The sequence below is a fragment of the Strix uralensis genome, chromosome 18 (genome assembly GCF_047716275.1).
Source record: "Strix uralensis isolate ZFMK-TIS-50842 chromosome 18, bStrUra1, whole genome shotgun sequence".
Lineage (NCBI taxonomy): Eukaryota > Metazoa > Chordata > Aves > Strigiformes > Strigidae > Strix > Strix uralensis.
In genome coordinates, this window is record NC_133989.1 from 16,909,488 (window position 1) to 16,922,589 (window position 13,102).

The following is a 13,102-nucleotide window of genomic DNA, read 5'->3' on the forward strand; positions in this document are numbered from 1 at the left end:
GTTATTAAAGGTCCCCTTCATAACCAACACAAACTTCCAACACAGCTACTCTGTTGTAGCCACAGCAGTCCAAGAGCACAGGGGGACAAAGTCTGGAGGGACAGATAATACTCTATTACACCCACTTTTAGTAACTCTGTCTGCAAGTCTTGTCCTTGAGCAAAATGGTTTGCTGAAACAGCAAACACTTTATCACAAGAAAGTTTGATTTGCTCCCTCTTGCATTCTTCAGCAGTTAACCATCCTGAGATCAGTTTTACATCAGTCTTTCAATTTAAACTTTAACAGAAAGCAATACTATAAAATGCCAACTATTAGCACAAAGTACTGCTTGATGCACTACATATCTTCATCCGAATCATTTAATAATTCGCAATCCATAAAGTATTAAATGCATATGATATCTGAGCTGCTGGTGAGCAGTTTTTGTCTTAACCACTTGTACCTTTTTCCCTCACAGGGAGCTGTAGCCTCTCCTGCTCACGGACTGTCACAAGTCTTTAGCTGTCCCCACTTGCCCGGTGGTGATGTCGGAGCAAGCAGCTCAGTCCGCAGGAACGGTCACAAACCCCCAGATACTTACAAGGGTGTTCCTGGAAGAGCCCACTACAGAAAGCAGCTAACACAGAGGACAAGAGGACCACCTGCACCTGCCTGTCCTTCGTCTCTCTGGCGTGGTGGAAGAGCCAAGGAACGCTTCTGCAGCCAGCAAAACAGGAGCTTGTACACACCTATCCTTACACTCCCAGGAAAAGCCACTGCAACTGCTCTTTGAGGTCTGTCCTGAAGATGGGAGCAAGAATATTCAACTACTGCTTACAAGAAACATGTAACCTTTCCGCCCTGGGGTATGGCTAAGCTCAGGCAGGGCTAGCGTTTCGGCTGGCACCTCCATCACCACCCTCAGAAACAGCTCAGGGACAAGTTCTCTCTCAAGACACTTAAGATGCAGAACCACAGTATCTAGAGTATCTTTGCTCCAGCAGACTTGAAAACACCCAAACTTGATGTACAGAGATGACCCCCACATTCTTAATTACAACTGAGGTCTTCAGCGGATATCACTTCAAAGCATGCTAATAATGGAGATCAAACATCACAAGAATGTTTCTGAACGAGCTGTAATGCTGCAGGAGGTACAGTAGCACCACCATATAGTCATGTAGCACACCTCAGGTAACAATTGCCCAAAAAGATACACTGGGTCACACAAAGTACACGAGGCAGGACTTCATGACATTTTTGAGAAGGTGAGTGTCATGATTTATCCCAGCCAACAACTGAGCACCATGCAGCTGCTTGCTCACTCCTCCCCCCGCAGTGGGATGGGGAGAATCAGAAGAAAAAAAGTACAACTCATGGGTTGAGATAAGAACAGTTTAATAATTGAAATAATAATAATAACAATAATGAAAAGGAAGATAACTAAAAGAGAGAGAGAAATAAAAGCCGAGACAGACAAGTGATGCACAATGCAACTGCTCACCACCCACTGACCGACGCCCAGCCAGTCCCCAAGCAGTGATCAGCCTCTCCTGGCCAGTTCCCCCCAGGTTATATACTGGCCATGACATTCTACAGTATGGAATAGCCCTTTGGCTAGTTCGGGTCAGCTCTCCTGGCCATGCTCCCTCCCAGCTTTTGTGCACCTCCTCGCTGGCAGAGCACGGGAAACTGAAAAATCCTTGACTTAGGATAAGCACTACTTAGCAACAGCTAAAACATTTGTGTGTTATCAACAAACTCTCATACTAAATCCAAAAAACAGCACTGTAGTAGCTACAAGGGAGAAAATTAACTCTATCCCAGCCAAAACTAGGACACTGAGGCAGTGCAAAGCAGCACCCAGCGTTAAGCAAGGGACAGCACTGTACAGTACAGCCTGTTGGTCTGAAGCACGTGATTATACTTTTAAATGCCACAAAAATTCAGGAGCAAGGAGAAAATTAGCTGGAAAATAGCCAGGTGCATAAGGAGGAAGGCGTGTGGGCACCTACCATCTCAAGAAATTACCAATGACTGCAACTACAGGAAGAGCAGAAAAAGGACGGCTCTGTCCCACTGACAGTACAGCTTACTACACAACTACCTGTGCAAACACTGTCCACAAAGAGCGTAGCCTGATGTGCTGCTTTGCTCCAGACACTCACCTCCAGCAGGGCTGAATTAAACACAGCTCTGCACCGGACCGTACCTCTGCTGGAGTCACGCCCGGGACAGATCAGTGCGGCACAAGGGTGAGAGAGCAGCAGAAGGAATAGGCCCTACCAGGAAGGCTGGGAAGTCCCCGCCTGACATACCACGTCAGTGGCCTGCACGGCTTGTCATCTTGCCCTGCCTCCAGGAACACCAACCCTCGTTTGGGGTTTGGCCTTCCGATAGGAAAGCACGCTGTCAGTGCAGTCCTGGTGTGACTGATCACCTCAGTGACACGCCACAGAGCTCCCTATCCTTCTTCAGAACAAGAACCACAGCACGGGATTTTTCACCTGGTGTCCACACAGAAGACTGCCCCAGCCAAGAGATTACACACAAATCATGCGTCAGTACTGTCGTTTCCCAGGGCTCTGCAGGCATAGTTCCTCCAACAGCCAAAGCGGCAATACTGCTGGCTGGCTTCGAAAGGGTGAGAACTGACACTTCCCCATCCACTCCCCTCCACCCCTTCCTGCCTCGCCCACACTCTCCCTCATGCCACTGGTGACAAGGATGAGGAAACCCCTTTCCTGCACCCACTAGGAACTTAACTATTCCAGATGGGTCAGCCAGGCTAAATACTCATCATCCGTATTTAGCATGCAGCACGCTGCACGCCACACAAAACATCCACTTCCAGGAACGTGAGAACACAGGGGAAACCCACAGCACTGCCTCCGGGCATGGAACATCCAGGAATGGCAGGGAACTAAATCTACACAGTCATTACTGGCCTGTCACAGCGAAATGATGGAAGTTACCACAGGACACAGCATGCAGGGGAAAGACGCACGCAAGGAGATCATTCTTTAGTGCAAAGTTGAGATGTTTGAAAAAAAGCAGAAGGCTCTAGCAATTTCTCAACCACTCACAACATTTTCAGCTTAACAGAAACAAGACATCTGATCTCGCAGAAGGAAACACCTTATAAAAGAAAACCCCCAAGCATGTCATTCCATACCCCCAGCACCATCCATCCACTCTCCACACCGACCGAGAGCTTTTCACAGCCCTTTGACCCCACTGCCTGTACCACACACTTAGAGGGATTCCTGGCTACCCCATCCTGCCTGCCGACATCCAGCACTAACAGAGCCTGACCTACAAGTTTCTGATGACGCACAGAGCAGCCTGCAGATGTCCAGTGCATCCGAGCGTCCACATGGTCACTTGATGCTCAGACAGCCAGTGAGGTACTAAAAGCAACCAGCCTCCTAGCAGTCTCTAAACAAAAACAATACCTCTGCTTATTATTTCAATTAGACAATTACCTTATGCTTCAGAAACAAACAAAGCCTTTAGCTGTCTTCCTCATGACACCACACCACTTCTACCTGCACACACTTCAAACAGCTGCACTTAAAACCCTTCTTCCAAAAAAAACAAAAATACCTCAGTGACTCCTGTCAACACCTCGCCTTCTCCAAAGCACAACCCTTCTGCCTTGTCACCTTAAGTCACAGCAGCTTTTCTTTCCCTACCAACGGTCACACCCAGATGCTCGCTCTTTCAACTCACCCCTCCCAAGTTGCGTGAGCAGCCGGGATATCTCAGTATAATAGAGCTTTTCATCTTCAGCATGGTGTTAGCTCTGACAAGTTTTGAGCCAAGGAGCCAACCTGCACACCAAAGCACTCAAAACCCCAGCAGACAAGCACAGCTCTGCACTTGTGTATGCCTGCCAGATAACCACACTCCAAACTGCCTGAGGTTGACTAACCACAACATTAGCAAATAGCTTGAGTGGAACAGTTGGGGTTTTGAGAGAAAATGTGGAGGAAACAGCATAAAAGGGTTAGCAAAGGAGCAAAGAAAAGACATTTAAAGATTAAAAAGCACCAGGAAGTATGTGGTGAGCAAGCAGGCTCACATTCCAGGAAAGGTGAGCAAACCCAATCCCAGCGGGGCAGAGAAAGGGCAGCAGGGGCCCTTCACAGAATCACAGAATCATCTCGGTTGGAAAAGCCCGTGAAGCTCCTCCAGTCCAACCATGAACCTCACACTGACTGTTCCCAACTCCACCAGATCCCTCAGCGCTGGGTCAACCCGACTCTTCAACCCCTCCAGGGATGGGGACTCCCCCCCTGCCCTGGGCAGCCCATTCCAACGCCCAACAACCCCTTCTGCAAAGAAATCCTTCCTAAGAGCCAGTCTGACCCTGCCCTGGCGCAGCTTGAGGCCATTCCCTCTTGTCTTATCACTTATTACTTGGTTAAAGTGGCTCATCCCCAGTTCTCTGCACCCTCCTTTCAGATAGCTGTAGAGGGCGATGAGGTCTCCCCTCAGCCTCCTCTTCTCCAGACTAAACCCCCCCAGTTCCCTCAGCCACTCCCCATCAGACCTGTGCTCCAGACCCTGCACCAGCTCCGTTGCCCTTCTCTGGACACACTGAAGTAATTCAATGTCCTTCACACAGGTAGGATGACAGGATACATTTATACTCTCTTCTGTTACAGAAGAGTAATAAAGTATATTCACCACCAGAAAAATTACAAGGTTTTTGGGATCAGTTGTTTCCCTCACTGCTGGGAACAATCTTTTACATGCTTAAGACAGCATTCAGTTTTCCTGTGCTCATGGCAGGTGACTGCTACCAAGCTGGGACTAAGACTTGGCCAGACTGCCCGTGCCCACAGGCAAGTGCTTTGGCAGCTCATGGTGGCCACTGAACTCCACCACTCACTCACAGGCCTATATTTTGTCAGGGCACAGAACAAAATCTCTTTTTCTGTAACAGCCCACCCTATTGTAGCAGGCGCAACAAAGAACAAAGTCCCAGCAACTGTTGCAAGATTAAAATTTCAATGCCTGGGATTTGTCTCAGGGAGACGGGTGAAACCCAGCCTCCACAAAGCAGCACCTACTCGCTATTTTAGAAACTGTTACTACTGTGATTACCAGAATCGAGGCAGCATTAACTTTAGGCTGAGAAGAAACTTCTCATCAAACCCCCTGGAGTTTACACTGGTGCTCCTACTAACAAGAGGTTATAGAGGTGGTATTTTCACTAAAGCTTTTTAAATGGATTTTTTTGCTTCTCGTGGTTACTGGGCAACTAGCTTCTACACTCTGGATGGCGCTGGCTGTGCTGGCATCAGCAGGGGAACTGGAAAACTGGTCTGGAGGACCCAAACCAGCCATTCCATCACGTACACTCCCTCCGGCTGTCCTTACGTCCAAGCGGTGGAAATGGCAGAAGGCCATCCTGTTCGGTCAGGAAGCGTCTTTCTCCCGGAGGTCGCTACTGCAGACGGGGCCTGGCGGGGCAGGGACTCGCCTGCAGCAGCTCCTGTGACTCCCACACCCCGCAGGGACCTCGCCGCGGTGAAGCCCCTCGCTAAACGTCCTCCTCCCATTTGACAGGAGAAACTGTTCCCGAGGGCAGCGGGACCCCCAGGGGCCGGCCACTGCGGCCAGAGCCCGGTGGGCACCGGGGCCTCGCCCTGACGGGGCGCGGGCCGCCTCACGGGGCCGAGAGCCCGGGCTGCCCTCCCCCGCCCGCCCACCCCGCGGCCTCCCGCGGCGGCGGCTCTCACCAGACGCGGGTGACCTCGAGGGCGCAGGCCGGCAGGTCCAGCAGCATGCTCCCGGTGACTCCGCTCTCTGCGGGGGGCAAGCACAGCATCAGCGGCGGGGCCCGCCCGGCCCGAGGGGTCGCCCGGCCCCGGCCCCGCCCCGCCGGTACCTCGGAAGCGGCGCAGCAGGCTGGGCTCCCCCACGCCGCAGCGCGAGAGGTGCCGGCAGAGCCGCTCCGTGTCCCACAGCCGCGGGTCGCAGCGGTCGCTCTCGGCCGTGGGGCCGCGGGGGCCCTCGGGGGAGCCCTCCTGCCGCGCCCGCTTGGCGGGAGCCGCGCCCCAGCCCGCCGCCGGGCTCCCCATCCCGCCGCTCCGCGCAGGCGCAGCGCCCGCTCCGCTCCGCGGGGGCACCGGCGCCGCCGTGACGTCACCCAGCGCTGCCCCCCCGCGCGCCGCCGGCGGGAACCGCCCTCTGGGGGCGGCCTCAGCGCGAGCCCCGCCGCCACCCAGAGCCACCGCCCCGGGGCCGGCCGGGCAGCGCCCCCGTCCCGCCTCACCCGGCGGCGGCGGGCGGGGGCTCGGGGCCGGGGGGACGCTGGGCCCCGGCACGGCCCCGCCGCGGGGGCTGTTCGCCGGCCACGAACGATGGGGCCGAGGCGCGGACTCGAGGAACGGGGATGAGTCTCTTTAATGAAGTAACGAGCGCCAGGACAAGAGGGAATGGCCTCAAGCTGCGCCAGGGCAGGGTCAGACTGGCTCTTAGGAAGGATTTCTTTGCAGAAGGGGTTGTTGGGCGTTGGAATGGGCTGCCCAGGGCAGGGGGGGAGTCCCCATCCCTGGAGGGGTTGAAGAGTCGGGTTGACCCAGCGCTGAGGGATCTGGTGGAGTTGGGAACGGTCAGGGTGAGGTTCATGGTTGGACTGGAGGAGCTTCAAGGGCTTTTCCAACCCAGAGGATTCTGTGAATTTGGAAAACAAACTCCAGGCAAAGTTCCCCGAGAGCCCTGCAGCCCCGGGCAGCCCGCCAGGCCTCCCCCGCCACAGGCGCTGACACGGGTCACGCTGCAGCGTCACCCAAACGGGATAAAAGAACTTCTCGACACCCATGGGATGGAGATAAGCAGACACGCTCCTTTAGTAACGGCTGGGTGCGCTGGGGAGTCCCTCACCAACACCACACACCTGAGTTGTGTAACATGCTGATTATATGGGACACAGTCGTACATATTAATCAAGTGCTCATACATAAACATATTATTCCCGGTAACTCATTATCATATTTACGCCTTTTTCCAATCCTGCGCACTAAAGCTCTAAAAGGAGTCTGGGGTGTAATTAGAGTCGGTGGTCGCGCTCTCCCCCTGCCAAAATTACCTTTTTCCTAGTTTCTTCATAATTTGGCAAACATACACTGGTTGTTACAGTTCATTGTCTCTAATTTCTATTAATCCTACTTAAGCTTTTGTTTTTGACATGCATAGACAATAACATATTATTTCAAGGTTAATAATTATTGAACTACATGGCCCTATGCGGTCTTGGTCTAGGACTTTACAGATGATCTCAGCAGCACAATGTTTCTATAGTTACTAAAAACAATACACAATTACTATTATAAAACTAATATTCTTATAAAATTCTATTTGATTATTCAATTTCATATCATAAACCCTAAAATCATCAACTTAAATCGATAACAAATCAATAACAATCAGTAACAGCAGCCTCCTGCCACGCTGCCCCAACGCTCCCCCGTACCCGCTTCCTGGCACCCCGGGGCACTGCAGCACCCGCAGGTTATCCACAGGGAAAGGGAAGGAAAGGGTTCAACAAATGAATTTCTAACAATTACAAAGACTAAACTGTGATGTATGGAAGCTTTGCTTGTGTTTTGCTTCATTTGTTTCTCAAGGACTCCTGACTCCTCAACTGTTTCCTGAGGTCCCATTTTCTGTTTAGGGAGGATTGAAACACTCGTCAGGCTCCCGATGGAAATCACTGAGAGCAGAGTCGAGGCCTTCAGCGGGCACTTGGGCAACTCCTAGAATGAGATAAGGGGGAGTTTGAACAAAGAGACACAGAGACCCTGTTACAGGGAAACTGATTTTGCTGACTTAGGAGGGAGACACGTGGACTTTACTTCACAGCGCACGCTCTGGAAAGAGGGTCACTAGTGAACACTGTGAAGAAGACTGCTTACTTCCTCCCCCAACCACCGAAGACCCTCAGCCTGTTTTTACTACGCATGCCCGGACTATGTAAATGAATTCTGGGAACTCATTATCATAAGACACCCCTTTCTAGGAAATCTAATGAATATGTATGATTTGTGTGTGTGTAAACGGATGTCCCTTGCTAGTGGAGAATCCCCAGGGCGACCCCAGCGCTGCCAATAAAAGAATACCTGCTGAGCAGTTATATTGGATTCTGACTGTTGAGTGAATTTCTTTGTTTGAACGGTGGAAGTGTAAAGTAGCCCACAGTGACCGTTGTTGCAGAGGCCACCTCTCTCGCATCCAGTGTCAGAGGCTGCTTTCTGCAACAAACCCTTTTCACACAAAGTATAGATCAGACCAGTGGAGCCCTGGGACAGGCGGAGCTGCTGGACAGACGGATGATGCTCCCCACGACAGCGGGTCGCTGTGAGGGATTCAGGTTTAATACCTGGAGACCAGCACTAGCAAGGCCCATTCATCATCCCAAATCCCAGCTCAGTCACAGCCATCAGCTTCCACGAAGGTGCTCCCAAAAGACATGATGCCACAACACTATTGCCCTCAAACGACGCTGCTGAAGACACCCAAATCCAGCTTTTTCAAGTTCTTGTTCCCAAGACATCACAGGCAGTGAAACCAGACGCACCCCAGCTGCCAGACTCTCAGTTCTCACAGCTATGACAACCGGACACCACGGCCATCACAGATAGACACACATGCTGGTTTCCAGATACCGTGTCCACAAGCAACATCCCAACATCCACGACACCAGCTCTGCTGTGAAAGGCCTCTGCGTGCCACAAAGGCCCCAGAAGGGGCCTGAGACTGGCTCCCAAATATGGACCCCACAGCACACAGCTAGCAAAATCCCCACTGCCTCGATCCACTCCTGACAGCCTTCTCAGGGATGTGCCCATCACATGTGAAACTCACACCTCGGTGCCCCGACAGACTGGGTATTTGCACCAGCACAGCTTTTGGGGTGAGCCCCCTCAGCTGCTCGCGGCTCTCGGTGGCCCCATAGACTGCGGTTGTGCTGGGCACCTCCTCCCTGCAGCCAGCCTGCCGCTCCACTGCTGTCACCAGCACCAACAGGGACACCCCAGGAGATCTGGACCCCCCTGAGCTCCCGCCCATGTCTCAGCAGTTCTGTGATGCCCGGCATGAGCTGTGCTTAACTATGGTGCTGCACAGGCTCCCCCAGAGGAAGGTTACATGTTACCCCTCAGCAGGATGCAACATGGGTTGGGTTTACCTGGCAAGGTTTTGGTAGCAGGGGGGCTTCAGGGGCGGCCTCTGAGCAGGCACCAGAAGTTGTCCCCATGACAGGCAGAGACAGCTCCAAGATGAACCCAGTGCAGCACAGCTGCAGCTGGGAGAGATAGGAGTGAGAATCTGTGAGAAACAACTCTACAGGCACCAAGGTCAGAGAGGAGGGAGAGGAGGTGCGGGAGCAGAGATCTCCCCTGCAGCCTGTGGTGCAGACCGTGGTGAGACAGCTGTCCCCTGCAGCCCCTGGAGGGTAACGGTGGAGCAGATATCTACCTGCAGCCCACGGAGGACCCCAGGTCCAAGCAGGTGGAGATGTCCTGAAGGGAGCTGCAGCCCATGGAGAACCCACACTGGAGCAGGCTCCTGGCAGGAACTTCAGCCCATGGCGGGGGACCCTTCAGTGGAGCAGGGGCAGAGGAGGAGGAGGTAGCAGCAGAGATGAAGCGTTACAAACTGACCCCAGCCCCCATTCCCTGTCCCCCTGCACCGCTTGTGGAGAGAGGAGGTAGAAAAGTCAAACATGAAGTTGAGCCTAGGAAGAAGGGAGGGTGGAGGGAAGGCGGTTTTAGTCTTGTGTCTTCCTATCCTACTCTATTTTTAATTGACAATAAAGTAAATTAATCTTCCCCAATTTTAGTCTTTTGCCCATGACAGTAATTAGAGATCAATCTTCCCTGTCCTTGTTTCAACCCATGAGCTTTTTCACTGTATTTTCTCCCCTGTCCTGCCAAGGAAGAGGAGTGAGAGAGCAGCTGGGTGGGCACCTGGCAGCCAGCCAAGGTCAACCCACCACAACACATTTCTGGGAATTGCTGTCATCTCATCACAACTTCCCCACCACAGTGCAGACATGTAGAAAACAAAAAAAGAAAAAAAACCAATCATCATATTAATAACAAAAAGCTCTTTATAGGTTTTTCTTGAGGTCTCTGTATGGAACTGGAACAAAGAGGTCTGCAGCTTCCCTTCAGAACAGAGCTTAAGTGTTCCATGTTCTGCTGTCATGCTACAGTAATTTGCTTTTGTAAGCAAATATCCTGCTTTCTCACTTTTCAGCTCTTGTTAGGAAAGTGCACTTAACGCTGGCTGTCTGTTTCTCATTTGGCTGAGAGTCTCTCCATGCCCTCTGGGTCTTTTCTGAGATTTCCATCAGCACTGTGCCCTCATCATCTGAAACGAAACTGGCTGAGAGCTAGTCCCACCCATTTAGAGAAAACACTCTTCTGGGAAGGAACTTCAGGAGACAAGAGGCCGGATCTGTTAAGGAACATGACCATATAGAATAGCCTCATACCTCCTGCCTTTCCCCTCTCCCACACATGACACCCAAATGTCACTGGTGCTTGTCCTTTTAAGGAATAATTAATCACCTGTCCATTCCATACCTCTACCCCTGTCAAAAACTGCTTTGTATAGCTCCAGACCCGGATTGTACCTGAAGAGCTTTTTGTGGAGGGGAAGGAGTTGAAGGACATACATCCTATCCAATACAACTGGAGTGTTCATCAAAAAAAAAAAAAAATTCAAGAGGGATCTTACTGCATTTGCAGCCTAAAAATAGCAAGAGAGGAATACCTTGAAATGGCAGGACATCCTCCTTTGCACTGATGAAAACCTGCTGATATTACACCACCAGACACACACGTGGCATAGCAACAGGGAGGGTTACCAGTTTCACCCTCGCTAGTAGGTAGAAAAAGAAAATAAAAGAGAACAGTATAGTAGGCAGGGCGTTGTTCTGAGCAGCACAAATCCCCTAGTAACCAAACAAAGCATGTGAAAAGGGGGAAGGGAGGAAAAATGTTTAGCTTTGCACTTGTTTTTGTGCAACAGAGGCAGCCTGAAGGCCCCCTCAGCCCCTCCCGCCGCTGCATGCACAGGAAACCCTGGTTTAGCTCCAGGCGTGCAGCTTGGTGCAGAAACCCAAAATTAAACAAAAAGCAAGGCACATGTGAAAAGTTGTGATGAGGGATTATTCCTGTGTAGGGTCTCATTTTCATTTTTCACTTTATAAGCTTCTAGTAGCACTTCCCTGGTTTTGCTGGACTTGTGATGCCACGCTGCACACTCGCTGCGGAGGGTAGCGCTGCCGAGGAACTGAGAAGTTTGCAGCAAAGCCATCAGTAACTTCACACCAGTTCCTTCTACAGCCTCATCTGCTCGAGACCTGTATTTACACATTAACTAGCTGAAATTCTTGTGACTAAGCTCTTGCAAAGCTGTTTTTCTGTTACTGGGAACCATGATGGATGCCGTGTAAGAGAAGGCAGGGAGGGTGCTTGCAGCAAAGCTACTGCAGCTTAAGGTTACTGTGCTTCAGGTGAGAGGCAGCACGATTTGGGGAGCACTGTGCACGCACAGGGTGACCTGGGCTCCCTTAACAAAAGGTTCCCCGTTACTCAGGTGTATTAACCTTCAAGACGAGGCACCACGTGAGCCCCGTGCCCGCCAGCTCTGCCCAGCTTTCTGGCTCAGATGGAGCCAGGAGCTGTGAGCCCCGGCTTGCAGGCAGCTTGGGAACCACAAGTATACTCTACCTCTGACACACCTGCTGTCTAGTACACTTCTGGTCACTCGAAGTTGAGAAGTTTAATGTTAATCTGACACCTCTTTTTCAAAAAATACTTGGGCAATGAGTTATGTGCTTATAGTAAACTTTAGAGGTTACAGTAAACTCAGATTCTTTGGCCTTGAAAGAAGCTGAACGTGTCTACACCTGTCTCATCTGAGATCCCAGCACTTCTTACACCCTTGCAGTTCCTTCACAGCACCTCCTCTTGTGTCCCCGTTTCAGTCCTTACTGCTCCTCAGGTCTCAAGTATCAAATAACAGAAAAAAACAACCCTCCATGGTCACAGGGCAGGAACATAAGAAGAGTATTTCCTGACAGGAAACTCAGTAGACAATCAGTTTCAATTCCCCACACTGCTTAATTGCACTCTAACCACAAATTTTCTTGAGGCTACATCTCAGTACAACACTTGGGATTGGCAACCTAATATTAACTTACCACTTACATGTAAAGTGCTAGCAGATTTATAGTACTCCCTGTGGTGTTACTGTTTATTAAACCTTTCTTCCTCTGACTCTCTGGAAAACTGACCTGTAGTAAACACGGCAGCTTTGAGTCCACGTCAAGCAGTGTAAGGCAGTGATATTTTCAGTTGGAGAATTAGTGAAAATCCATCTGGCTGGGAAAAACTGCTGTCCTAGCAGGTAAGATGCAGTTCACAAGACTTGGATACAACAGCCTCGTTTCTCACCGCACACTGCCTGTGACACTTTCCCCTGACTGGCAGTCTGCTCTGCAAAAGGAAGTTTAGAGAAAAGCCAGCCACATTTTCACAGCTATGCCCCTCATCATCCCCTTGGGTTAGGAACTACAGTTTAAGAGTCTTCTAAAAATAAAGCTCTGGTGTCAAAAAAGTCATTACAACTGAATCTGCACAAATTGGCCTACTTTTTTTTTTTTTTCCTCTCCACTGGAGCAGATGCACAACAAAAGCTATTTAAAAAGCTCCGAGTTCACACCAGCTTTATGCTTATCTGTAGTGACAAAACCAGCGTGAAGCCAGCTGGTCCAAATCCAAACCCATCCCAAGCTGGTTGTGGATACACTTGCACGTCCAGGAGGAGGGCAGCCAGGACCAGCACCCTGCTGCTGGTGGGAGGTCAAGAACTGGGAGCCCACAGCAAGTCCAACAGCTGTGACTATGCTGGAGTCACACCTCCCTCTGTGGGCACCCCACCTATCACTGCAGGATTTTCTCCTTTTCAGTGTGTTTTTCGGTTACTCCACGTAATGTATTACTCACCTCCTCCTCCCAGAAACTGCATCTGACTGAAGCGCAAACAGTACAGAAACCTCAGGAGGAAACCTCAGACATCACTTGAAAGATGATGA

The 13,102-nt window shown here is 51.0% G+C and overlaps 1 protein-coding gene across 1 annotated transcript in view; it reads right to left on the reverse strand.

Annotated features, from left to right (window-relative positions):
• Positions 1–6,081, reverse strand: part of SAMHD1 (SAM and HD domain containing deoxynucleoside triphosphate triphosphohydrolase 1) — a 31,874-nt gene extending 25,793 nt beyond the window's left edge. The window contains exons 1-2 of the mRNA XM_074888110.1: positions 5,882–6,081; positions 5,733–5,799 (exon numbers count right to left, since the gene is read on the reverse strand). Of these exons, the coding sequence (XP_074744211.1) occupies positions 5,733–5,799; positions 5,882–6,074 (260 nt within the window). The 5' untranslated portion in view covers positions 6,075–6,081. The remainder of the gene's footprint in view (positions 1–5,732; positions 5,800–5,881) is intronic.
• Between the last annotated feature and the right edge of the window lie 7,021 nt (positions 6,082–13,102).